This window comes from Stigmatopora argus, chromosome 5, assembly GCF_051989625.1.
Source record: "Stigmatopora argus isolate UIUO_Sarg chromosome 5, RoL_Sarg_1.0, whole genome shotgun sequence".
Classification (NCBI taxonomy): Eukaryota; Metazoa; Chordata; class Actinopteri; order Syngnathiformes; family Syngnathidae; genus Stigmatopora; species Stigmatopora argus.
In genome coordinates this window covers 10,832,209-10,859,539 of record NC_135391.1, presented here as the reverse complement: position 1 = coordinate 10,859,539, position 27,331 = coordinate 10,832,209, and the positions used below count along the sequence as shown (strand labels likewise).

The 27,331-nt window shown below is 40.1% G+C and overlaps 2 protein-coding genes across 9 annotated transcripts in view; one reads left to right on the top strand and one right to left on the bottom strand.

Moving 5' to 3' along the window:
- naa35 (N-alpha-acetyltransferase 35, NatC auxiliary subunit) overlaps window positions 1-6,027 on the bottom strand; it is a 7,179-nt gene extending 1,152 nt beyond the window's left edge. Inside the window, exons 1-20 of the mRNA XM_077600174.1 lie at window positions 5,768-6,027; window positions 4,733-4,861; window positions 4,614-4,647; window positions 4,417-4,531; window positions 4,255-4,329; window positions 4,004-4,171; window positions 3,866-3,932; window positions 3,718-3,761; window positions 3,590-3,640; window positions 2,950-3,033; window positions 2,751-2,865; window positions 2,361-2,539; window positions 2,152-2,211; window positions 1,976-2,082; window positions 1,805-1,871; window positions 1,627-1,725; window positions 829-1,007; window positions 621-757; window positions 417-484; window positions 207-347 (exon numbers count right to left, since the gene is read on the bottom strand). Coding sequence (XP_077456300.1) covers window positions 207-347; window positions 417-484; window positions 621-757; window positions 829-1,007; window positions 1,627-1,725; window positions 1,805-1,871; window positions 1,976-2,082; window positions 2,152-2,211; window positions 2,361-2,539; window positions 2,751-2,865; window positions 2,950-3,033; window positions 3,590-3,640; window positions 3,718-3,761; window positions 3,866-3,932; window positions 4,004-4,171; window positions 4,255-4,329; window positions 4,417-4,531; window positions 4,614-4,647; window positions 4,733-4,853 — 1,911 coding nt within the window. The 5' untranslated portion in view covers window positions 4,854-4,861; window positions 5,768-6,027. The remainder of the gene's footprint in view (window positions 1-206; window positions 348-416; window positions 485-620; window positions 758-828; window positions 1,008-1,626; window positions 1,726-1,804; window positions 1,872-1,975; window positions 2,083-2,151; window positions 2,212-2,360; window positions 2,540-2,750; window positions 2,866-2,949; window positions 3,034-3,589; window positions 3,641-3,717; window positions 3,762-3,865; window positions 3,933-4,003; window positions 4,172-4,254; window positions 4,330-4,416; window positions 4,532-4,613; window positions 4,648-4,732; window positions 4,862-5,767) is intronic.
- Window positions 5,870-27,331, top strand: agtpbp1 (ATP/GTP binding carboxypeptidase 1). Of its 8 annotated transcripts, XM_077600165.1 has the most exons (28): window positions 5,897-6,023; window positions 6,097-6,247; window positions 8,620-8,678; window positions 10,618-10,748; window positions 13,463-13,530; window positions 13,941-14,004; window positions 14,087-14,233; window positions 14,598-14,729; window positions 14,817-14,910; window positions 15,611-15,648; window positions 15,934-16,142; window positions 16,298-16,475; window positions 16,602-16,643; window positions 17,379-17,545; window positions 17,632-17,748; window positions 18,038-18,663; window positions 18,985-19,068; window positions 19,147-19,236; window positions 19,313-19,461; window positions 20,219-20,306; window positions 20,806-20,950; window positions 21,029-21,179; window positions 21,581-21,761; window positions 21,827-21,956; window positions 22,182-22,313; window positions 22,386-22,562; window positions 23,192-23,343; window positions 24,816-27,331. In XM_077600165.1, the coding sequence occupies exons 3-28, from the start codon at window positions 8,647-8,649 to the stop codon at window positions 24,991-24,993; spliced, it is 3,702 nt and encodes a 1,233-aa protein (XP_077456291.1). In that variant the 5' UTR covers window positions 5,897-6,023; window positions 6,097-6,247; window positions 8,620-8,646; the 3' UTR covers window positions 24,994-27,331. The 8 variants fall into 8 exon arrangements, with proteins under 8 accessions (XP_077456292.1, XP_077456299.1, XP_077456294.1 ...); XM_077600166.1 differs by having other exon boundaries at window positions 5,870-6,247; window positions 24,819-27,331; XM_077600168.1 differs by having other exon boundaries at window positions 5,873-6,247; window positions 17,445-17,545.

Below are 27,331 nucleotides of genomic sequence, written 5' to 3'. Positions count from 1 at the left end.
TTTTAATGAATTGTCCATGAAAAACAGTGATATTATTGTCATTTTCATGTTTTCTTTTGTAGAGCCCCTTTATTGATCACAGCATTCAATAACAGATTGAATGATTCTTTGGAGTGCAGAGCAGTTTGTCTTCCGAGGTAGCGTCAAAGCAAAAATGCAATCAATACTGCTTCAATATTGAAATAGTGAAATGAAAAATCAGCCACCTTGAACTGTATGTAGTGTACGGGCGGCGGGGTGACGACACTGTTGAAAGGTGCGAAGCGGTGCTTGTAGCGCACTCGCTCGCTGTCCAGTTCGAACTGAGGCTTGCGCACCTTGCCGTCCATGTCCAGCGCCACCATTGTCTGACGAGAAGGCGGACTAAAGGTTACTTACTGATCTGGTCGACTTTGTGGACTTACTTGCTGTCGTACCTTGTACATGCCAGCGCACATGTTCTGGTAGGCTTGGCTCATGTTGATCTCCTTGCTCAGAGGACGAACTGCACACACACAATGAAGCCAGGTTACCCCCTCTTTTCTACCACCTCGTCCCAAGGTTCAAATAAACCATTGTATACAGGCCTAGGATAAAAAGGAGCAACTATGTCTTGACCAGAACAAATAGCCTTAGCGTACCTTTCTTTTTCTTCTTGCTTTTTTTGCTGCTGCGTCCTTTCACCTGCTCCTCCAGGATCCGCTCTTCAGCCATTTGCGATGCATCCGCTCTGCTCAGCGTGGACATCAACCATGCGTAGAGAAACTCTGACAGATACCTGCGGGATCGCCACAGCTTAGTCGGTCATCCTTAGCACAGTGGTGGTGACTACCAGTCCGAGCGATGTACCAGTAAACGTAGTAATATTCATGCATACTGTACAACTCCAACTCAAACCCGCTGAGGAGGTATTGGATCATGATCCTCAGGTTGTGGTAGAGGATCCACGTCCCCAGGCAGGCAAGGTGCTGCCGCTGGGGCTCGTACTTGCTCAGCAGACTGTGCAGGGCCGCGTCGACCTTCTCCGCCTGATGGATTACATGTACAAGTTTGGTACACAACTACTGTATCATAGTGAAATATCCCAAAAGGTTCACCATTTGGAATAGGAGTACAACACACTCAAGATTGCTCAGTACACTACAGTTTAAGTGACAATATTTCACCGAACCACTGCATTGTGTACTCATGTTGGTGAGTGTTTTTGGTTTGTTACATTTACTTTTGAATTGATTTTTTTTTCTACTCAGGCACAAAATACCGTGGAAAAGTTTGTGCTGGTTCTTAAATATGAAATAAAATTTTTTAAAAAGTTGCATTGATGACGTATAGATTAAAAAAAATTAATTGGAAAATTTCAATATTTTAAAACTGCTTCAGGACAATTTTTCAATGCTGAATAATAATAATAAGAATAACGACATACAATCTGTTCCTTTCAAGGAAGGACTCGCAAATCCCAGATTTAAGGATATGAAGCAATTATACTTGACCATGGAAACCATAAATAAAAGACAGTTCCACAGTTCTGAAAATGATTGAGCATAACCCACGTGATGTTTGGATTCAACATTGTCCGATATGAGCTAAAAAAATACTTTGACAAGAAATTTGTTGTAGGCCAGTGAACTTTTTTGGTAATGTCACCTCATCCTGTAAGGTCGCAAACTCTTCCAGAATGTGACCGAGCTTGTCACGCTGACGGGCTCGATTGTGTCCGTGGATCTGAATCAGGCTGCAGAATGGCTAACAGCAAAGGATAAAAAGGAGTCGGGTCAACAAACGATACGTGATTGGCATTAAGTAAAGCTGATGACTGAGTTACCCTTGTACAGTGTGTGACAAAAGAGTCAATGTAGTCCTTGGCCTGATGGTTGTTAAACAAACAGCACCTGCGCATGCCAGACAAGACAAAAGTATTTCCTCAGGTCAAACGGAGGACGCCTCCCGATGAACATTTCTGGTATTGAACATCTTTGACTATTTGCAGACTTACTTGTATGAGAGAACAGGTGGACTGACAAAGTACCTAAGAGCGTCTTTGATCATGTCCTGCATCAGATGCGTGCCAAACACTTTCTTGTTGTCGATCAAGAATGTCGTCTAGAAGAGCCATGACAATCCCTTGGGTTGTTAACACTGAGACGGCGAACATAACAAGCAGGGCCTCACCTGAAGTAGCGATCTGGACAGCACGCAAGGAGACTGCTCGCTGAACTCGCAAAAGAAGTCCTGGTCGGTGAAACAAACACGACATTTCAATATAAGTCAGGAACAGAAAACTGCTCTGTGATCAAACGAATCACGACTTTTATGAAAATTGGACGTCTTTTGACATTTGAGGCAGGCCACGAGTCAGGCAGGAGAGCCACCGCCGTTACCAGAATGCCATGCAGGTTGGTGGTGTTGATGACGTCACAGACGGTCTTGATGCGCTCGATGAGCTTGCTGAAGTAGGCCACCATGTCCTCCCTCTTGATGATCTTGGCATACCGAGGGAAGGTAGGCGGCAGCAAGCGCTGGTTGACCAGTGGCTCGAAGCCCATCATGATAGCGTGGCCTACAATAGAATAGAAAACAATGCAAAAACTCATTTAACTCATTGTCTGCCATTGATGTTGAAAGACATCCAATCCATTTGAACTAAATTTGCAGAGGTTGAAAAGAGCCAACTGATTAGATGTCTGTTATTACCAATGGCATGGAAAAATAATGACGCATTGACACGCAAAGGAAAAAACGTATTAAAAATGAGTTTATCCTTTGCCAACCTCCTTTGGTGGTGTCATTCTGCGACTGGATGCCATGCTGCACACTCATATGGATGGCAGAGAGGAGGTCAGCTCCCTGCGCAACAAGCTTTTGGGCCTCCCCCACTGAGCTGGTCTGTTACATAACACATAGGAGCAAATCGCTCGCTTGCATGCCTGTCACTGTGTGCTCAATTGGAAGATGACTTATTAAAGTTACTTCTTTCTTAGTGAAGGCGATCAGTGCAGTCAAGAGAAGGCGAGTGAACTTGATGCGGTTGAACAACGCCAAGTATTGCTGATGCTGCAAGTAAACAAAGGCATTAATTTAGAAAACTTGGAGCAGCAACACGGTAACAGGAAAATAACTACACAAATCAGATTTATGATATGATAATACATTGCAGTTTCATAACCCTTACGGAAATAAAATGACAGAGAAATAGCAAGTTCGTGACATGAACAGTATTTCAAACACAGGAAAGGACTGTCAGGCGCAGGAAACACTTTAACGGAACTGAAAGGTGACAGAATAGGAAGTCACGTATAACAGATTGAACAGTGACAGAATTAACGAGTGTTAGGGTTCGGCAATACAGTACGAGAAATGGCAATTTCAGATTTTTCTGTGCAGTTCTTTATAATAAGTCAGATCTATTATTCACTATCTGTGTATAAGATGGAAGAACCATCTTTATTTACACTCTCGTCGAGGATAATAAAAGTAGGGATGAATGCCCCTGTAATCAGCGTTATAAAAACACTACTGGTATCACTCCTTCTAGGGAGCCTCCATTTTACAACAGCCAGGAACAGATTTATAGCGGTCGACATGGAGCATCTATTACAAAAACAATCACCTCCAAAGCTACTCCTGGATCTCGCTGCTCTCCCTGTCGACTGCGTGTGCTCTATAATGGGATAAGAATCAAAAATAAAACACTGAAGGATGTGACAATAACATGACCAATTTTGATAAGTAAGATACCTTGACTTTCCTCTGCAGCTCGTCCTCCACATCCTTTAACATGCCTAGAAGACAGAAAGAAAAAAATATATATACACCACGTGAACTGGAACACAAAACAGAATTTAGCGACGGGCGTAGCGTGACAATACGCAGCATAACATTGTACCTGTCACACGCAAGTCTGTGACATTTGTGGCCATCCTGAAGCCATACGTCATGGCCTGGAAGTCCTCCTACGGTAACATACGGGAGCATGAGCAAAGACCACCCCATAAATCTATCAAAAAATAACCCTGCGACCCACCTCCTCGAATACTGCCGCCTTGTTAACTTTCTCCCGTGCGATGTCGCAAATTTTCAGGATGCCCAGGGCAAAGGCCTTGAGGGCGGGCTCCTCGATAAGGTCGGGGTTGTGAATGTACAGGCAGGTGAACACCGTCTGAGCAAGTGAGTGGCCCTCTAGCCATGTGATCTGTCACAAGAACACAGCATATGATACATGAATCACATGGGTACATTTGTGCGACATTGTTGAATGTTCAGTGTGAAATTCACCAAACAGCAGAAGCATGTATCCATGATTCCGATCAGTTCAGGTAGGCTTAGATCTTTCACCTTGATGGCGTCTTCCTACAGGTGAGAAAAGGAAACATTACGCATCAATTAAATACACCTTCTACGCGAAATGAGCAGTGCTGTGAGAGGGCAGTGGTGTACCTTGATGGCTTGCTCAAAGTTGAGCACTTTCCTGTTGACTTGGTTCCCAATCATCCCGGCGTCCATTTTGGGATCCATCATCTCGATGGCCGACATGGCCTCAAACAAGCCGAACCTGCGGCAGTAGAAATATGTTTTCCCCCATGCAAGCATGTGGATGTACTGTGTTTGACAATTGTGGCCCTTTGCATACTCACAGCTTGTCATGAAGCAACTCCCCAAGGTTCAATTCTACAAAATAAAAATGAATGTTGAAAGAAAAAGAGGGTAAACACAGATCATGACATCTCAATTGCAAATTGAAGATGATAGGTACCTTTACAGGAACTCTTAAAATCATGGGTGATATCCACCCAGTTGGCATTGTTCTTCATTTTTTCCGGAATGCCAAGCCCCCAGCCGGCATCATCCTCATCCACCGACGACTTCATCACCATGGCGAAAACTACGCGTTCACACGGAGCGCAGCAAATTAGACAAGTTTCCTTCGTATTTTCCTACATATCATATTTGATGCATGCTCAACTCTGGCATCAGACTAAAAGGCAGTACATGCAAGGATGGAATCTGAAATGGTGCCAACTGCATGCTTGGCTGCACTAAAAACCCATTTGCCAACCATTAAAGGGCAGGAGTACACATAGATTCCAAAGACTAAACCATGTCTAACAGAATCAAGATAACAATTACAGCTAGCTACAATCAAACATTGGAAGAGATTCAAGAGAATATTTTTTTACTGCATTTCTACTTGCTATAAACACAACTAGATTACGATAAGATTTATACATCCTATAGTCAATAATAGGTAATAGAGATTCACAGCTTGAATTGGAATTTAGAAAAATGGGTTCAGATGTGGACTTTTAAATTTCCACTCGAGGGTAGGGATTTAAATGATGGGCTCAAAACGGACTAGATAAACAATGTATAACTGGATTGGAATAACAACTGCCGTAAAGTACAACATTTGTGATTCAGACAGACATGAGAGAATGTTAATGTACTACAGCCACACATTAATTATATAACAAACATTTGATTGTATTTTAAATTCCAACCTGTTAAGCAAATATTTATAGTTCACAATACGATTACTATTCACTAAGACAACGTGTTTAGATACAATCACGTTACTGTTTAGTTAATGAAATCAAATGATTCGAGGACAGACACAATCCACCCAGAAAAATCAAATATCTACAATACAAAGATCCACATCTTAGCTAGAGAATGTAAGGGTATTTTCTTCAGATGAAGTGTTTATAATTTCTGCTTCAGATGTAGAATGTCTGACAAATAAACGATCGCTCCTTAAAATGCACAGCTTTGACTGAAAACTAAGACATACCTTATGTTTTGGTTATAGCCATGTAGCCTTAGCTGAAAGGGGAAAGACCTCCCGGGAACCGCAACCCGGGCGCGGATATATGACGTCATCAGCAAATGACGGGACTCGTAGTTTTTACGTCCCGGTTGAAAACTATCAACCGCTGCGAGACACTTCACACTGTGATCGACTCCCCGATCCAAAATACCATCCCATCAGTGCCGTATTTGCTGACGACCATGTCGCACTGGCTAAACTATAAAAAGCGTCCGATCACGTAAAACTGCATTGAGAGTTGGAGTCTCGCGTGACTCGCTCACTTTGACAGCCTCTCTCTTTCTCTTCGACAGTTGGGCGGGGGCAGCCTCTCATCACATCATAACCAGGGTGTTTTCAAGGAGCCACCCGAGCCGAGCAGCGCACACTTTTGTCGGATACACTAACCTCCATCGCCCACCCACTGCGGTTGTCTCGAGAGGACAACCCTTTCTTGCTACTCGGGTAAGTTGTGCTCATCCTTTTACCTCTCACCGATCAGCTATGCGAGAGCCCCAATGCTACGGGTGCGTTCATACATTCCGCTTTATTGTGAGTGCAGTCCCACGTTAGCTTGACAAGTGACTCGTCCCCGGCGGCGGCAGGTGCAACTGCCCTGGCCCGCTAACCCTTTTAGCCAACCTCACTCGTACATTGCGCCTCTTCTTCAAAGCGATCAAGCACCTTTTGTGGCTTTAAGGAGGTCGTGAGAAGACTAGCGACCATCTGTCAAAATGACAATAACTGTCAAGTAACAGGAATAGCCTACGTTTAGAACAAATTCAAGCTAGCGTAAAACAACATTTATAACGTGTTAACGGGAAGCATAATAACACCTGACCCCGCCTGCGCCTGGGATTTTATAGCGATTACTTTGAGTAAAATTTGCTATGTCACCTTCAGCCTTTATAAGGCAAATGACTATTTTTGCTTTAAATACAAAATTGAAGTACTACTTCCATACATATTTGTAGAGATCACATTTATGGTCATGTAGGCTTATTTATGTGACCACTTATGTTGACTACTTCTTGATGCTGACTATACTTATTATGTTAACTACTTATTTATTTATTACTTATTTACTGATTATCTACTTTGCGTACTTCATGGTGAAGCTTTAGATCTCATTATACTTGTATAATGACAATAAAGGCATTCAATTCAATTCAAATCAATATATAATGTCATCTTTTTCAATTTCCTAACTTCATCAGATGTACAATTTGTATGTATTAATAACTGGTGGTATGGTGGTTGAGTGGTTACCACGTCCGCCTCACATTTCTGAGGCTGTGTTGGTGGGTTCCGTGCATGTTCTCCCTGGGCCTCCGAGGGTTTTCTCCAGGTACCCCTGTTTCCTCCCACTTCCCCAAAACATGCATTATAGGCTGGTTGGACATTCTAAACTGGTTGTTAGATTACATTCTAAACTGGTTGTTAGTGTGAGCATGAATGGTTGTTTATCTCAATGTGCTTTGCCATTGGCTTGCAACCAATTCCCCTGCCTGCTGCCCACAGTTGGCTGGTATGGTCTCCATCACCCCCGTGAAATAAAGCGGAAGGGAAAATGAATGACTGAATAAATGACATTACGAATGAATAAAATGTTAATAAGAACAAATGTATACAATTAAAATGTGTAAAAACAGAAATTCCTAGTGTAAATATATTGGACGTCTTGCACCACCAATGGCAGCTGATAAATTAAATGAGTTTATCATTATTTTCCTTTCCTCCCCGATGACTTGACTAAAATGATTATGAACAAATAAAAGCACATTAAATGCATGTATGCTTCAAAATGAGTAACTTTACAAGAAAATAGTTGTTAATATATAGCAATGATGCCTTTGAATAGGAGGAGTGACCTGATATTATGGAGCTACGAGACACTGAATGGTCGCAGTTAACTAAACCCAGAATACTTCACCTATAAAGCAGCAGTTTGGCATAGTGAACACATTTGAGGTAAAAAAAAAAGGCTTCAGGCTGTTGAAAGCCACTCCTCCTAGTTTAAATGTGCTGTCAAAATAGAATTACATGTTGTATATTTAAAAGTAGTTCATGCACTGTTATGGAATTGTTTTAAATAGAATCCCGTAACTACATGACAATGTTTTCCCCCAACTTTTGACTGTTACTGTCCATGTGTAGAAAGTCTACATGTATGTTTATTTATTAATATAAAAATATTAAAATGTTATTCTCAAAACAGACATCAGTCTTGGAACCACTTATATTACTTAAACACTCTCATTAATTCAGAGATGTACTAGTTAAGTATTGAGCTGGTCATGACAAAATATGTAGTTGTATTTTAAAATAAACAGTAGAGTTGAATGAAAAAAGAGGTATTCGAAATATTTTTATATATTTATTTTTGGCAAAAAAAAAGTAATTTTGAAACAAAGTTATACTTTACCTCACATGCTGTGCGTTCCAACATTCTATCATAAATTAATAATACATTGCGTAGAATATTAGATTTTTTTTCTGAACAAAACATGGATTCAAAAGTCATTTGGAAAATAATTGGTGTGCCTGAATGAATGTCTGAAATAGATTAAAACCAGTTTACTCTGACAATCGTCAATAAAAATTGACCCAACCCTCAATCTAATTTAATCCCACTTCCACAACAACACTACTTTGTGTTCTCATGCAGCGACACAGTATGCTGCACAATATACTCAAGACTAACATACCTGTCAGGCACTGATAAAAGTGTTTATGACTCACATTTTCTTACAATTAACATGCTACTGTATTAACCATATCTGTGTCCCGAATTCCTTTTTTTCAATAATGTAGGTATTTGTATTTTTCTTTCGCAGACGACATGACATGTTAATGTGGTGAAAATGAACAAACCCAAGATGGCCTCAGAGAAAGGGTGAGTGACTCGCTTTATTATTTGCTTTATTTTAAAACTATGTGAAGCCTTCAAATTAGATCCAATCAGCTGCATGAGAAACTGCACATCCATATAAAAGACCCTCAAAAGGACCAATTAAAGCAACTCAAAAAATGACATTAAGGACACTTTTAATGCAAACTCTTTTGCAAACCTTAAAAGAGCATCCAAGGTTATAGAAAATGATGTTAAAAAATGTGCCACTTTATATTTACAGCAGAAGGATGAAAAGATCCCCATGATTGGATCTCCAACATTGTCAATGACACTGAAAGAGGTGAAAATGACACCATATCTTCTGTGTCATAAACATCTGCTCCCTCAAGTGTGTTTTTAACCCTTTTAAATGGCCAGTGGAATGCCTAGTGCTTGTTTGCATCTTGACGCTAGGTTACAATGTGAGCTTGTGCAAAAAAAGGTAAACATGGAAACTGACCTCTTAGCCATAACAACATTCATTTCAATACAGTGCAAGTCAATTCAACTGGATTCAATAAAATAATTAAATAACCATCAGGCAATAAAACACTTTGTTGGTCTTTTCTGTAGTCTTAATAAGATTATGATAATAAGTTCTATTAATGACCAGTGCGTAGCTACACAATGTGCAGCTCTGCCAAGTTGCTAATTTGGTGCAAAGCAAAGAATGCATGTGAATTCGCCAATTGCAATCTATTCCAGTCACAAAATATGTTCTTAGTTATGACGCAGCAACAGTCTCGATAGAGAGAAATGAGGCAGCAGGATTTAAGAAAGAATAAAGCAAATTAATTACCCGAGAGGTTGACGGGCACAAGGCAATTATTCTGTTGACATTACTCATAGTTATTTCACAGTAGAAGTAGCACTGTTTTAATGAAACAAAAGTTAATTTGCATTTTTCACAGGGTCATTCTTTATTTCATCGGAAACCAACAACAAATACACGTTAAATTAAAAATAGAAAATAAAAACAAGCTATGGTTTATGAAGAAAAAAGTTCTAAATATCACGAGAAACAGCTATTCATTAATGCTAAAAATAATAATAATACGTTCCTGTTTCTACAAGTATATATTTGCAATGTTCCCTAAAGCCATTACGTAATTTGAGGAACTACTTGCAGAACATTTTAATGAGCAGAAAGATTAATATTTCCTTTTAGTGTGGCTGTAATGCCTTTCATGTATTTCTGATGTATAATGTGTTTGTTTGGGTTTTTTATTGAACCCTCAGTGCTTGCTATTTCTCCGTGCGCTGTCCTTAGTGTGCACTCTAATCTGCTGTCTTTATAAGGACATGGGGAACTTTGAGTTCCGGTGGGTAAAAGTTTGATTCTCTTCTCTGATGTTTGTCGTTGCTGTACCGACCAGCGACCTTTCAACCCGCACATCCAGCCACCCAGAAAGGCTCACCCTAAACATGGTGAAATCATGTATACCCTGATGTTTTGTTAGTTCTATAAATACCACTCGCATATTTGATCGCTGTCCAGAACATGGCTGCTTTAGAGCAGATTTGCATCGCCTCTTGAGAATTAGAATCCATTTTTAATGTTGACTGTTTGCAAAAGCCGATTATTTATTGCCCATATTTAGTGTACTTTTGGGGCTGTGCCATCTTTGACTTGAACAGGGATAAATTAAACGAATAGAAGTCTCAAGAGCTATGACCCTGATGTATCCCAGTGGAGAGCTTTGGGATTTTTGTCTCAAACATTCCGATATACGAATTGATCGTGGAAAGCACTGTTGTGTCCCTGTCCACTGTAAAATCTTTGTTTACAGAAGTAGTTTTTACATTAATTTATAAGTGGTACCATAGCAACCTACAAACACCACAGTGCAAAGAAGTGGAGGCTGTGCAGCATAAATCTTAAATCTTGCTTAATATTTAATGTAAGCGTCAAATTAATTCATTTTTTTTCTTTGTCTCACAGTGTTCCCAGCAACTCCAGAGTCCAGATCCTGCTGGCCCAGCTGGAGAAAATTAACGGAGACTCCATGGGGAGGGATCCTGAGACGGCGCGGCAGATCACTTCCAAGCTCCTCCATCTCATACAGTCACAGGGTGAGCCCTAATGAATCTTGAATCTATAAACCTTATAATAGTACCTGTTGACATGAGGGACACATGAGACCCAAAAAAATTCTTGACGACTGCTTACTTTAACTGGAGATGATTTCAAAAAAATCTCTGTGTTAGTTATCTGGGTATGATGACAATTAGGCTTTTGTCGAGTCAATGATGATGACAAAGCATATGTCCGATTATTATTATTTCCTGTAGATTTACCTGAAAAGATGAGGTATTTTTCGATTTTTCTTGATGACAAGTTTTAAAAGTCTTGAGTCTTAAATTTGGCAAACCTTGATAAAATTTCCTCTGAGATCCTTGTGATGGTAAGCCATACGGAAAATGAATGACTGAAAAAATGTCTAAAAAGGGCATTAAATTTCAGGTCTTAAATTCCATTATGCAGTACACTAATGGATTTATACACGCTCAATGACCGGCAGTGCACTTTATAATCCAATGGGGATTATAATATCAATAACTACTACTAATAAAACTAATAATAATAATAATAATGCCACTACTCCTGCGACCTATACAAATAATAATACCAGTACTACCACTAATAGTACTACTACCATTACCAACACTATCACCACCACCACTACTACCACTATTGCGTTTCACTAATGGATTTATACACACTCAATGACCGGCAGTGCACTTTATAATCCAATGGGGATTATAATATCAATAACTACTACTAATAAAACTAATAATAATAATAATAATGCCACTACTCCTGCGACCTATACAAATAATAATACCAGTACTACCACTAATAGTACTACTACCATTACCAACACTATCACCACCACCACTACTACCACTATTGCGTTTTATAATCTGGTCTACTTTATAAATATATGGTGAGAGATCTTGCTCATTTCATGTGTTGAATGTTGACGCAAAGTATTTTGAGGCTAAGATGCCACCATCATACTTCTCACTTTTCTTGGACTCCGTTTTACCACCCTCCCATGACGAATGGGTGCAGCGGAATGTCTTGTGTCTGTCACCTCCCATTGACTCCACCTCCCTGTCTGTCAGCTGTTTTCTGACTGTTCTCATATACACACAAGCATAGACACACGCAGAGTAACACACCCCCTGGAAGCTGTGTGACGCGGGTTCTGATCCGTCTGGCCGTAACTATAAACCCTGGCCTTGACTTTGCTTTCCTTGGGTTTCATGTATTAAGTGTGCAAGACTCAGAGGGCATTAAAAAGGGTAGCATTGAGAGCTCATACTGCATATTGCAGATTTTTTATTTGTTTTTTGTGGACCGTCTTACGTTTTTTAAAAGGCTCATTGGAAATGTGCATGAGGTTATGATTTGAGTTTTCTAGAGCAACGCACGATGTATTTTGTTTTAGGGTGATTACAGGAGTCCTAGTGTTCTTTTCACAGTATAGCGACACACTTCTTTGGGAATACAAATAGCAAAAATAAGTGTTTGAGGACCTGCAAATGGAGCACTGCACCGACTGCCTTGACTCTTCAGGTAAAGCTATTTTAATTTAGGGACAAACAGCAGTAACATATTTCATTTATAAAGGAAAGAGAAATAATATTGTCAATTGAAAAGAAACCATGCTACTTTAGTGTATTATGTGATGCTATACCAGTATATCCTCAATAAATAACTGCATAAATTTGACCTATGAAGGTTGTTGTACCATTAATTCATTCATCCAGCGATCATTTTACCTCAACCGCTTATCTTCATCATAGGTTCAGGTATAAAGCCGATTCCAAGTACTTTTTGATAACAGATGAGCATCCTAGGCAGACCATATTTTATTTCTGTAACCTTTTCGACCTTTATTAAACCAGGAAGTATTCCAGTGAGATTTTTAAAAAAAACTCTTTTTCAAGCAAGTCCCGATCAAGAGGTATCTTACAACACAGTTAAAAATACATTTAACAAAAGTTAAATGAGACAAAACAATTACAAAAGCTGTTTCCAGTTCTCTCAGTTTGGATATAAAGTCATGTAGGCAGATAGGTTATTTTCCAGTCTTTTTGCAATAGCTTCCATGTAACTCGAGCAGGGAAGGCAGAAGCCCTTTTACCCGACATGTTTTTTGAGCACAATTAAAATGTTCTCTTTTCAAATTGCAAATATAAGAAAGGAATATTCTAGCACATATATCAAAGTGAAAATGCACACCTATGCATGCCTTTCTGTCTATTTCTTTTAAGTGTTTATGATGCACCTTCATGCCAAATACACTCCTATAATAAAGCAAGCCACATATGTCAGACACTGTAGGACTTGCAAACACCTTCATATTTCATTAGAAGTTTGGATGCAGTTTCAATGTATGTCACGCACTACTTATAGTGTTCTTGAGACTTCAAGAGAGCTATCAAATGTTTTAAATTTCCACATCTATCATTATTCTCCATTTCATATTTAGGTATGTTGTTTTTGAGAATTATTTTTAATGTTCTGAAACAGACCGTTTTAAAATGTTACAGGAGTCAGAACCCAGTTTTTGGAAATACCTGGGCAAAGACAAAAATCTGCCATTAAAGCAAAGGGCACTTTTACAATTTATCTGTACAATTTACCTGTATTAGCTGTATTACCTGTATTTTATGTGAATGAATGGACAAAAGGCAAAATGTAGCTATACATTTCACCAAATACTATATATAATAATATTAGATGAACGAACAGCTGTCCACTTGTTATCTTACAGAAAAGACGTCAAAGGAGGTGATGACCAAAGGCACAAGCGGCATCGAGGTTATCCTGTCCTCACTGGAGGTTGGTTGGCATGGAAACGAGTCAGTCTCCTCACCTTATCTACCAGTCTACTTACTTGACTCTATATACCTACTATCCTACTCTTTTTTTACCCTACTAAAATGGCCAAAGAAAAGAAAATTGTCCTAAAACAAAACATTCCTACCATTCTGATGCCTTAGAAAGGTAGAAGATTTCAGTCAGGTACTGTTTTTTTTTTTAGCAGGAACCTCATTAGTTAAACTGTCTTATGTTGGATTGGTTGGAACAAAAACCAGGACCCACAGTGGCCCTTGTGGACCGGTTTGGAGACCCCTGCTCTAACAAAGTTTTATTTTCATTAAACTATAACATGTTTGCCAAAGAGTGACGAAAACTGCTTTTTCATTGGTCATGTTATAATAGTAGTTATTTTATGATAATCTTGACAGAGCACCCGGGACATTCAGACCATCCTCAACATTCTGTGCATACTCAGTGAGGTGCTGACCCTGGGTGAGTACAGCCCATCCGTCCGTCCTTCCATCCATCCATATCATATGTATATATCTATCATGTTATTTGTATACCGGTTTAGGGAAAGGGCGCAGGGTAGGGGTCTTTGTATCAAAAGGAGGAACATCAGTGCTTCTCCGTATCCTGATCAGTGCCGGCAAAGAATATCACCCCAACGAGGAGCTCATGTTGCATCTTCATGCCTTATTGGCTAAGGTGGGCCCAAAAGGTAGGAAATGTACTCCTTAAGCGTATTATAAAGTAGTGGTTGTTGTATAATTTTGCAGCATTTCAAATTTTGAAAAGATAATACAATAAAGCCCCGTCAACTACGTTCCTCACCCACACACATTAGATGAGAATTACTGCTATTATAAGTCCCTACCCAGATGCTTTACATATTGGATTGGATTGGATAACTTTATTCATCCCTTATTCGGGAAATAGCTCATCTTATTAAAACATACCTCTTCAACATAATTATTTGACAATAAAAACAAAAAAAAATCTGTTTACAAGATGCTGCCTCATCATTTTGCAAAAAAAAGCAATAAATAAAGTATGTTACACAACAAGTGCTTATCTGTGTTCAGACAGGAAATTGGGTGTAAAGGCACGTCTGACTGGAGCTTTGAATGTGACAATAAACCTGATTAAGAGAAACCTCCAAAATGTCAAGCTGCTCTTGCCATGCTTGCAGGTTCTTAGGGTTTACTCAGCCAACAGTAAGTTAATGGCGACATTGCTCGATATATATTGATTCTCTACAATAAAATATTCATTTTGTCTTTTTTCACCTTTACTATATTAAGTGATAAACGCCATAGCTCTGGGGAAAAACGGAGCGGTTGAACTGGTGTTCAAGATTGTGGCACCGTACAGCAAGAAGAACACCACCCTGATCAAGTATGTTGAGAATACTAGACACACAATGGACAGTTTGACATTGCTTTATACAATAAGTTGAGTCTTTGGTTTGCTTGGCCAAGATTCAAGTAAAAACAAAGTATCAGTCCTTTCTTACCTATTGCCAAAAATACTATGTCTGTACATAACCTATTGTAATTCATATGGTACCACCTTCACAACAAGCTTTTTTCTAGCCTGCAAAAAAAATGTAAGCAGGGCTTTTGTGTGGTGGTTTTGCTACTTGTTCCCTCTGCCACATAAATGAATCAGGTATACTAAATGAAATGTGTAATTGGACACCTTGCTGAAGAAGTGTTGTATCCGAAACAAAAAATCAAATCAAATATTAATACAAGCTTGTTTCATAAGGCAGGAAAGCTGTGGAGGTCCCATGAAACTGCTATTCATTTGCAGTTTTGACATATAGTACTATAGGCATTACCATTTCTTGAGACTCCAGGGGGCTCCAAAAACGACACAAAAAACTGTTGAGGCTCTTAGTCTCGAAGTACTTGTGGGACCACAGTTACAATAGTAAGAAGAAGAAATGTACTCTTGGCACAAGGCAGAACAGTGCTCTATTATTAGAGACATTCACTTAAGATGAAATGTTTAGAAAAATGCACAGGGTCTCCTTTAAAAGTAGAAACAACAAACTAGTTGCATTGGTACTCATCTTCTGTGTTTGACTTTGCAGGGTCGCTGTAGATGCACTCGTTGCTCTCCTCAAATCAAGTGAGTATTGATTAAAGCGTGCTCTGCTTTAATTTTAATGCTGCTGTATTGTTACATTTTGATCTCAAGCTGTTCTGAACTGAATCATAGTTTCTTATTTTAATGTTTTTAAACTAAAGTAATTGTTCTCCAAGGGAGTAGTTCAGGGTTCTTTTCCCCCCAATGTGATGCAGTGAGCTCAGCAATATTTTGTGAATTTATTATTTTCCAAGTGGTTTGCTCAAAGTATTGGAAAACTTTTAGAACTTGGGTCAATAAGGTTGTTTCCTCTCGTCCTCTGTCCAGAGACAAACGCTCGGCAGGCGGTGGAGGGAAGCTACGTTCCCACGTTGCTCGCCCTCTACCTGGACTGGCACCGCAACGACACGTGGCATCGTCACACAGTGATCCGCAAGGGGCTACTGGGCTGTCTGCGCAACGTCACAAACATAAAGCTGGGCAGGCGGGCGTTCACCAAGGCGGACGGCATGCGTATTCTCTACAATTCTTCCAGTGTAAGTGCTGAACAAATGACGAGGAGAAATGATCCCCCTGTAAAGTATTTGTAAGTAATTATAAGTGCATTATATTTTCCTAAGGACATTTCCCCTGAAAGTGGATCATCATTTTTTTGCGAGGGGTTATTTCTACCATAACTGTCTCTTTCCAGGAGTGTCTCACTGTGCGCACGCTGGATCCTATTGTGAACGCCTCAAGTCTCATCATGAGGAAGTGCTTCCCCAAAAACCGTCTGCCACTTCCTACCATCAAGTCAGCCTTCCAATACCAGCTGCTTCACGTGCTGGCTTCAGGGCCGGTGGCACAGCTCTACAACCAGCCCCCAGGAGGTGAAAAACGTGCAAAAACATCAGATCACAGAAACCTAATGTGGATTTGAACCCCTCAATGCATGGACACACACACAAACACTTCCAAAGTCAAATGATGCTTCTTACACACTGCTACACTTACAGGAAGAACACACGCTCAGCTCTGCAGCGAGCCCTTAAAGAAGGGTAAGACTGTTTAAGACAAGCAGAGAATACCATTTGCCATTCATTACGCTTGCACGAGTCATCACTAAACCAACATTAAAAAATGCTTCATGTGATGAATGATTGGTTCAATCAAAGCTCATTTCCTCACTTGTACCGTAATTTTCCAACTGTAAGCCACTATACACACGTTTAATTTAACCCTGTGCCGTATAATCCAGTGCGCCTAATTAATGGATTTTTAACGAAAAGTGAGCTCTAAGTCCTTCAATGTAAACATAATGCAATTTGGGCAAATGCATACACCCCCCTTTTGGAATTAAGCATATTTTGAGGTTTCTACATTTTCCTCTGTTAGGATTTATGATCCATAGCCTGTATTAATGAAAATACCTTCCGGGTTTAATGTGTTTGTTAAGATACATTTTTATGCATTTTACCAAGTGGAGCAGTGGATAGCTTTATAGTGGACTATAAGAGTGAGTTGTATGCCTTTTGTCCAAATCACAACTTCATGCAATCAAATCTCTGGCATCTGAAATAGCTCAGCCGAAACGAAATTGCTTTTATTCAGGACGACAGTGAGCACCATTTATCTACTATTCTGCCATGTTAGACATCACCATTGTTATGTACTTGAAATAATGTACATCTTCCCAATAATTGTATCATTTCATCATGACTGCTTGCTCTTTTTGTTGAGAGACTTCTTGCTATGATTATCCCTGACAGGCAAAATCTAATATATTCCTGCAGGAAAAGCCGCAAGCTGTGCCCATTTTAAGGGTGATAATTGCGCTGTGTGCATGTGTGCCCCACCAGTGGACGACGTGGTGGATGACAGTGACGATAACGAGGACACTGAAGCAGACACAGAGAATGATACGGAGAATGATGAAGATGACAAGGATTGCCGGTGCCTGGTAATGCTCACACTCTAATTGTTTTCTTTTTTCCACCCCTATAGATGTATAGTCATATTTAAATGTTAACTTATCTTTTAAAACAGAATGACGACATTGAAAAGGATATGAACAAGCTACACCCCCATCAGATCCCGACCCGACCTTTCGAAGACTTGAAAGTCTATGAAAAGTTCTTCGTGGAGCTTTCCGAAGAATTCCAGGTCGGTGTGTCAACCTGAATATTATCTTTTGACGGTACACGATGCATACGCAAGGATCACATGTGCGTACAAGTCCATCATACTTAGTCACAGCCTAAATATTTTCTGTCTAAGAAGGCCTTTATTTCAAAGGTAGACTTTCCTATTGACAAAGTCACACATTTAGATTCTTCTTTTGGTTAAATTTTTTATTTTAAAACCGGCAGTAATGAAGTAGTAATATTGCATCTTATCGTATGAAGAGAACATTGCATGGGGCTCAATTGAGAGTGATGTTCCTCCTCTCTAGGGTCACAACTTTGAACCCTCGACCACATCTTCATCGAGTCACTCCGATGAGCCCATCGTTGTCCCCACACCTGAGGCGCCGTCCCCAAATCATGTCACTGCTCAGGACGCTAGCAACCCATCTTCCCCTGAAGCTGCTCTTCCTGCACTGCAGCTGGACACCAGCGACATTGCCAAGGAACTCAACCAAAAGGGGGAGGCACATTATCAGCAGGTGGAGCACGAGCTTTCACAGCCGCCAGAACATGTTCCTCTCAATGCGGGCGAGTTGGGAGTCATGCAAAAAGGATCTCCCATAAGTGTACAGAAGTCCACACAGTCCCCTCTGCCTCTAGAGGGCATCGCCATTCGCTGTTTAGCTGCTGCTGCTGCAGCAGCAGCAGCAGGAGGAGGAGGATCAGACTGTGGCTCTGAGGGTGCCGAGGAAGAGGGCGGCGAAGGAGCCGTCCTGGAGGTGCCCGACACAGCTCAGCTTCTTCCGCTGCATGACCTAGATCTTTACGTAGACATGGTGAAGGGGACAAAGTCTGTGCCTCATTACACCGAGGTGGCGTACCCAGACTACTTTGGACACGTGGCCCCTACCTATAGGGAGCCTCTTTTGGAGAGATTGTATGGGGTGCAGAGGTGAGTAAATGCACTTGGTAAAAACAAACAAGCAGAACTTATAGAAATAATTCAATCAGGCCGTGGTAGGCTGGCAGTTAGCTTGCCAATAGTACGTCACAGTCAAGTGATTCTGGGTTCAGTGCGCCTCAACTCAAAACTGGCAAATATTTAAGTTTTTTTTTCCCACAAATAATGAAGATTAGTCTATGACCGACACAAAAAACAGCTAATATGATAATATCTGAATGCCAACCATGTTTGTTGTATTGAAGTCCCAGAACTATAACAATTTGACCCTTTATTAAGACCAATAGCTCATAATGTTGCTCTAACGCACAGGTCAAAGATATTCCAGGATATTGAGAGGTTGATTCATCCCAACGAGGTACTGGATAAGGTTGTCTATGACCTTGACATTCCCGGGTACGTTTTTACTTTTTCCTCTTTTTAATTGTCGTTTATGAATGTCATCTTGAAGGTTTGTTTATCATTTTTTTGTAGCTGTCCTGTGATTGAAAGTAACGGCGAGTCGTTGAGGTTCAACTCACAGTTTGAGTCCGGCAACCTTAGGAAAGCCATTCAGATCAGGAAGTAAGCATGGAAATGTACCATCATAACATTAAGATGTTGTGTTGTTTCAGTTGGTTCATAATAAAAATGTGTGAAGGTACGAGTACGACCTGGTTCTGAATTCGGACATCAACAGTAACCACCACCACCAGTGGTTCTACTTTGAGGTGAGCGGCATGCGTGTAGATGTCACGTACCGCTTCAACATCATCAACTGTGAAAAGTCTAACAGCCAGTTCAACTATGGTGAGATTGGTACTACAACTTGGTCATGATGAAGTAATGTGTATACATAGATAGTGGTGCCTTAAGATGCGGGTTTAATTTGTGTTCTTCAATAAGAAAAATAGCACACCATATTGCTGAACTTTGTAAAACAAACGACATAAGTGAATATAAGGAATGAATCCTTTTATTTATTTTTTTCGCCAGTTTGTGTTTCTGTTCAATGTGCATGCTAATCCCTCTTGGCCACCTCGTTGCAATGTAATACACATAGATATTCAGTTCATGGACATAGCAGTCATTACTCAGAGGATACAGAATATAAGCGAGTAAGTGAGTATCTGTCTCAATGTGTTTGTTTCTGTTTAAATGTGCTTTGCATAAATGATTTTAACAATGCGTAGCTGATTCTATTTATTTCCCAGTCTGTGCTATTTTTCATTTTCTGTTAGAGTTAAGGTAATTGACTTTACTCCTGCAAACGTTGTGCTTGTCTAAAGGCGTATTTTTCTTTGTTTTTGGCTAAGTGTAGGAAAAATGAAGCGTTTTATCAGGAGAACTATTCTCTATGTTGTTTTGACTTGAGTTGAGTTTAGTGGACTACCACCACACAGTCCTAAAAAATATCAAAACAAAATTTGCCATATTTTAATGACAGTAAATGTTAAAAAAGTCCCGGCACCCGTATCTCAAGGCACATCAGTATATATAGGTGTGTTTGCGCGCGCGTGCATGTGAGTTAGTATGTTAATGTCTGCGTGTGTATGTGTGTGTTTAGGCATGCAGGCGCTGATGTACTCGGTTCAGGAGGCCATCGGTGGCAGGCCTCGCTGGGTCAGAACAGGAACAGACGTCTGTTACTATAAGTAGGTCAGATTCATATAGTGCAGAATAGTGTCATCAGGGCAATCCAGTGGAAACTTGACATAGGACAATCACTAGAATTACAATTGAAGCTTGGTACAATTATAGATTTCCCCCACGTGGTATTGGATAAAACAAATTCCAACTTAATTTGTTCCCCAAAAATTGAATTTTTTTAGTCTTTGGTTTACAGCACAATTTATTATCAGTGTTTTTTTTAATATTGCGCTTAATTTCTTCTTGTTTGTATTCATTTTACATCTTTAATGGTGTTAAATCACATATTTTCCTCATAATATTATGGCTTTTCCACGTAAAATATTTTTTTTATAGTGTGCTTTAATTTTAGCAAAAATTGTGACCTTAGTCTAACACTGACATATCGGAAGCTAATGTATTTCACCCTACTTTCAGTGGACAAATAGAGGGGGAAATTATATAAAACTGTTTTTAACTTGTATTTTTAGCCATTTATTTGACTCTTTTTTTTTTTTACTTTAGGAACCATTTTGCCAGGAGTTCCATTGCAACTGGTGGTCAGAAAGGGAAATCCTACTACACAATTAGTTTCAGCACCATCTTCAACCACAAGGATGACGTTTGCTATTTTTCCTATCACTACCCTTACACGTATTCCTCTCTAAAGGTACAATTGTTGCAGATTGCTTCTTGCTAATGGAATGTTTACAGAGTAATGCAAATTTGTTACATGTTGTATTGGCAGATGCACTTGTCAAAGTTAGAGGCTATGAAGGGGCCTGAAATTTACCTTAGACAGGATGTCCTGTGCGACACCTTAGGGGGAAACAGCTGTCCGCTCCTTACCATCACCGCCATGCCAGAGTCCAACTCCAGTGATCACATCTGCCAATTTAGTGAGTCATCCTAGCGCGTATTTTTTCCTACTTTTAAGCAATAACGTTTTTTTGGCTCCATAAAATGAAGGCATTTACATTGTAATATTGCAACTATATATTATTATTATAACAAAAATTTGATCAATTTGTTTTACGTTCCATTTATCACTAGGCTCACGGGGGCGCTGGAGTCTGTCCCACCAAACTATGGTCATTAGGCGTGGGATACCCTGAATTAGTTATGACCATCTGGCCAATAATTCTCTATTGTCCTAAAAGTACGACTTTGCCTACATGAAATGCAAACATTTATCCCCTCAGTACTTTATATGTGCCAAAAGACTGACTGTATTTTCTTAAAATAATTGGAGTTTTGAAGTAAATAAACATGGATAACCATGTATCTTCCCTCTGTGCAGGAAATCGCCCATTGATCTTTCTATCAGCCAGAGTGCACCCTGGGGAAACCAATGCCAGCTGGGTGATGAAAGGCACACTGGAGTTCCTGATGGGCACTAGCCTGTTGGCGGCCACGCTCAGGGAGGCTTACATCTTCAAGATTGTGCCCATGCTCAACCCTGACGGTGTCATCAATGGAAAGTGAGTACGAGTTTTACAAAATGGACTGGCTTGTTAAAAAGTTCTGCTTTTGTCTCTTCCTTTAGTCATCGTTGTTCTCTGAGTGGGGAAGATTTGAATCGCCAGTGGCAGATTCCTAATCCGGAGCTGCACCCAACCATCTACCACACCAAGGGGCTTCTGCAATACCTAGCACACATTCAACGAGCACCACTGGTACCACATCTTATAATTTCAAAGGGCGATATTATATACAGCAAAGTGTTCCCCAAACCTAAGTTCGCCAAGGAACTGTTTTACATTTGAAAAATCTAGCGACATACCACCACACAAAACTGCCATCCTCACTGTGGAAAAACCTCAACTCACAATTGTATTCAATCTGTGATCACGTTTGTTCCAAGCAGCGATATCACATATTTTCTATTTGTCTGTTCTCAGGTTTTCTGTGACTACCACGGCCATTCCAGAAAGAAGAATGTCTTTATGTACGGCTGTAGTATAAAGGAAACAATATGGCAGACAAACATCAATGCAGCCTCCAGCGATTTACAAGAGGACCTTGCATACCGAGTGAGCGCAACGTACGCACACCCCATTTTCATTCACACACAGTTCTCCCCTCACTACTGCCAATGTCTTTAGGCCCTCCCAAAGATCCTCTCCCAGATTGCACCAGCCTTCAGCATGGCCAGCTGTAGTTTTGTGGTTGAGCGGTCCAAGGAGTCGACTGCGCGCGTGGTCGTTTGGCGGGAGATCGGCGTACAGCGCAGTTACACCATGGAGAGCACCGTTTGTGGATGTGACCAGGGCAAATATAAGGTAACTCCACACAGGACGGAACCCATCAGAGATTGAACCTTTGATCGCAGAATCGTGAGGCAGATGTTAAAAGAAATTAAATGAAAATATTCATATAGCAGAATTTGCCATTCGTTTTTCTGTCGCTCCTCCTCTAAATCAGAGGGAAATATCCACATGGTGGTGCTGCATCTCCATCTTTCCTTAGTAGCATGCCATTGACAACAGAGGATCTGTTGTGAAAAAAAGATTTTGACATTGAAATGCCCCCTTTCATTGTTTAGTGAGTGAAAGCGTTAGTCCAAATGTGAAGGAACACACGAATGTGGCCCAGCCTTGGCCTTCTTGGAGAGTGGGAACAAAAAGCTCTCTGGAACTTGTGTTTGACTGTGGGAGACATTGTGTGTGACTACTTTTTTTTTCCTACGGAGACTTCAACAACTCATACAAAAATGCACAGCAGCCTGCACTTGTTCTATCTAGTACTACTAATACAGTAAACAGCCATGTATTGGAGATCAAGCTTTTTTAGAGGTTGGTCAATAAAGCGTTGAGCCACAGGGCCAACTTCCACATAATGTAGGTGTGCTATATGTGATTATGTTACGTTATCTTTGTGTCCTCAATTTTGTTAATCTGCTTGTATGCAGGGTTTTCAGATTGGCACCAGAGAGTTGGAGGAGATGGGAGCTCAGTTCTGTGTGGCCCTGCTAAGGCTGAAGAGAATGACGGGACTGCACAACCACCAGCATCTGTTGGATCTGGAGACTGACCTCATCGGGACGCAGCCTAAAGTAGTCAGGTTAGACATGACATTTAGAAAACATAACAATGTTTTGATTGTTTGTGGAAGCATTTTTTTTATTATAAACAAGTTACATTCTAATAAAAACTATTATATTGCTCAAAAAAGCAACTTCTCAGTATATGTTATTGGTCTGTTCTTAAAGACACAGATCACATGTCATAAATGACTGAGCAATCACTAAAACGACGATCCAATCTTTTTCAATGCAATCAGACAATGAAAACAAACATGTACTTGCAAACAACTTTAAAAAAAGCAATTTGATAGGTTTGATTGTGTCCATAAGTCTTCAGCTATTGGTGTAACCTTCTGCCTGATTTGCTTCCAACATTCCAAACGACAAATAGACAACAAGCTGTTTGTTTACGTAATTATTTGGATGGTTGCTCTCTCTGTTAAGACAGTCGATGGGTTTATTCTCCAAACCACTTAACACAGGCACCACAGAAGTGCCCCACCAATCGGCCTTTCCCCCCTCCTCTGCTCTCATATTGATAGGTGTTCATTTATCATTGATGCCTTTGATCATTAAGGGACTCGCAATGTTCCCCCCTCTGAGATTGGATGCTCTTAGTCAGGCCCGCCCATGCTAGCACTTAGCATTTAATAGGTTGCCATTGCCATGATATTGTGGCCATTGGGAGCGTCCGCCGATTTGTAAATGGATAGATATGGCCAGTGTGTGTGTGGAGTGATGTAAATGATGGTGTGCGTGTGTAATGTAGATTGGAGGAAAGAGCTATCAGAACCCAAAGAAAATGACATTTCCTGCTCACTCCAAACTCTCATCACCATTACACAAACACAAATCTTTTGTCCACCAATTGTGTGTATGTTCCCCACTTGTACCAGCGAGATGCTGGAGAGACAGCTCGTGATGACTTGTCTCCCTGGGATCGCATTTCAGACCATTAACACCATTAAAAAGCCACTAAAGCCACTAAAGCCACTAAAACCTCAAAAGATGCAGCAAGCGTTTAAGCATTAGGACCCACGGGGAAAAAAAATACAGAGAAAGAATGGGGCGGCCTTGGCTAGCCTTTTGGATTCCAAATTACCATATATACTGTTTTTATAATAATGGATCCACATATTCAAATGTTTCCAAAGCTTTTCAATGCTTTGGGGCCATTTGATAATAATTTGGCTATGGTATTTTTGTGATGTAAAATGTCATTTGTTTGCTCTGTTTAGATTTATACAAAATAACAAAATTGGCACAATATTTGTCTGTCTGTCAGTCATCCACTTTTCCACCCATCCATCCGCCAGTGACATTTCAAATAATTAATGTCATAAACCAATACATACCGGTGTGTTTATACCTTTTGTGAAACTCTATTTTGATGTAATGTGATATATTTTTTAATGGGAATGACATATCTTAGCACAACAAAGTAGAGAAAATAGCATTCAATTTTATTGTCTTCATGATGTCCCACATGCATGTGTGTTTGTTTCCACAGTAGCTGTCCCACTACCTATGTGATGGACGATGATGAGCCGTCTTTCCTGGAGGCGGTGGATTACAGTGCCGAGAGCAACGACGAGGATGGTGAGGTGGACCTCGAAGCCGCTTCCGCCGCCGCCGCCGCTGCCGCTGCCGCTGCCGGCAACACCAATGCCGACCGACCAAGTCCCTGAGCAGGTGTCAGACGCCGAGAGGGATCATGATGCTTGGAAATCTAAGCCTGTCACCAGCAGGCAATGACTGATTTTTTTTAATATAACTTATTTATTTATTGTTTTTCTAGTTTCAATTCCAAAAGCAGGGAAGGTAACTCCACTCACAGCTTCCATTTTATACTCCTTGTTGCCAGCTCTTGAGCTTTAAGGCTGGAAATGCCCTGCAAGTCGCCAATTCCTTATTAACATGCCCATAAACAAAATTAGTATTTGACATCTCTGCCTTTTCAGTGCATTGTTACAAATGCATATTATCAATAATTATTTATTTATTATTTTAGTATGTTGAAGTACTTTTATTAGGTATCCAAAGGGACAGATAACACCTCAAAATATTTAAAGTATGATGAAAAAAGGAAAAATCCTCATAAAAGCGGATTTTCAGGAACAGTTTAAAGACAGGCAAGTTCAAACCAACTACGACCGCCCGGTTCCCTAAAAGTAATGTCAGCCCAGAGACATGATAAGCACGCCCGAAAAACACATGCTCTCTACTGGACAATAAATGAATCAGCCCAGAGAACAGAAATATAAATTCTGATTCCGAAGTTTGATGTATAGGTCATCGCTAGAATATATATTTATTGTACCGCTTTACCTAATTTCATCCTGAACCATCCGTGAAAAACAGAGAGGTAGCCATTCTTAGTAAGTGTCCTCACGAACAAGACGTACAAACTGAGTGACCTTTTGAGCCCAGCTTCAACGGGGAAGCCTAAACATCTCTCCCTAGCGAAGGTTGACAAGGTTCATCCCATGTGTTCCCATATTTGCAAATCCAGCCTTAAAGCCAGTCAAACCATAAACTTCCTCCTTGTGCATGAAGTTGGTCTATTGGACCTTCCGTTTGGTGCAATTGTTATGACAATCTCTCTTGTGCACACCACAGATCATCTTTGAGAACTCCTCATGAATTTCCCTCCATAGCAACCTTTAGCTGGCATTAGACGCTCACCCGAATCCACATTTAGACACAGACGCTACCCCAAACTCTTTCCAAACCGAGCCACCTGCCTTCTCGTGCCCACCCTGCACTTTAACTTGTTTACTCCCCACATTCTGTCTTAAAAAGAACCGTGGCTGAAAGTTCCGAGCATCAGTGTCCATAGTGATGTTGGACACTTGATATCACAAGCCCCCCTTTTCCCTTTTTAGTGCAATGCTCATATTGGAACCTGAAAAGTGGAAGACCTCTTCCATAAACAATCAACAAGTTTAATTACATAATTCAAAAGAAAAGTATTGGCTTTGTAATGAACCCCTTCTACATATTTGCTTCCGTCCTAATATTTTTACTGTCACTTTCTTTACTTTAAAGTACGTATTATTGACATATTTCTGCCTGTCATATTTTGTCCCAATATTTAAAATCCATAATTTTAATTTATTTTTTCAAAATTGTCATTTTGGTCTTTGGCTTTTAAATAACATTAATTTAACATTCAGTGCATCTTTTTTTCATCCCCATCATTTTTCATTGATATTCAGAAAGAAATTCTTTTTGCACTACTTTTTGCTGGCTATCCCGTCCATAATTATTCAATGATAGCCAAGTTGACCCTGAATTGTCGTATGTCCCCTCTTTTTACCAAGTAGGAAGTCATTTTGAATAACCAAAGAATATGAAATCCTTCTTCAAGGTTCCACTGTTTGCCCTTGTTTACCCAGTGCCCCCCAAAAGTGTTTACACATTACAAATGTTGAATGTTCGCAATGACTGATGCATACAGACAGTAGTAATAATGGAGCTTAAATGGACCAGAAGACGCACTAAACAACTTCATGATGTTTGTACCTTTGTATTGAACCACTGTATACATTATGTATGCAAGATGGTGCTTTTGTGTATTGAGAGTCCAGCTATATATTAGCCAAGTCATTTGTTTTACTTGCTTGTGAAGGTGCATTTTCTTTCCATTCGATGCTTTTCACTAAGATATTAATGGAGGATTGTTTCTGGGATGTAACCTGTTTGTATGTATATAGGGCATCTGAGCATGGGAGTGCCTAAGAGTGTGTGTGTGTTGTTTGTGCGTGTGTACCATTTTAACTTATTCCATTATTCAGCCATGCTACTGCTTTGCTACTGTGTTCCTTTTCTCAAATTTGATTAGGCTTCCCTCATGCTTGCCATTTTCTCCATCCATCTCTCCATCCGTTTTTTTTTTTAAATCTTGGACTGTTATACGTCTTAGTGTGTTTGGGATGGCTGTAAAACAAATAGAAATTCACGAGTATTAGGCAGAAACAAAAAAGTGAAGAATCCAGCCAGTAATAAAATGTGAACGTGATCGTC

What these genes read in the sequence shown, in the direction of transcription:
- agtpbp1 (XM_077600164.1), top strand. Translation starts at nt 8,647, where the DNA reads ATGAACAAACCCAAGATGGCCTCAGAGAAAGG. An exon ending in CAGTGAGGTGCTGACCCTGG is followed by an intron (nt 14,005 to 14,086) that starts GTGAGTACAGCC and finishes ATACCGGTTTAG; the next exon opens with GGAAAGGGCGCAGGGTAGGG. An exon ending in CTACAACCAGCCCCCAGGAG is followed by an intron (nt 16,476 to 16,601) that starts GTGAAAAACGTG and finishes CTACACTTACAG; the next exon opens with GAAGAACACACGCTCAGCTC.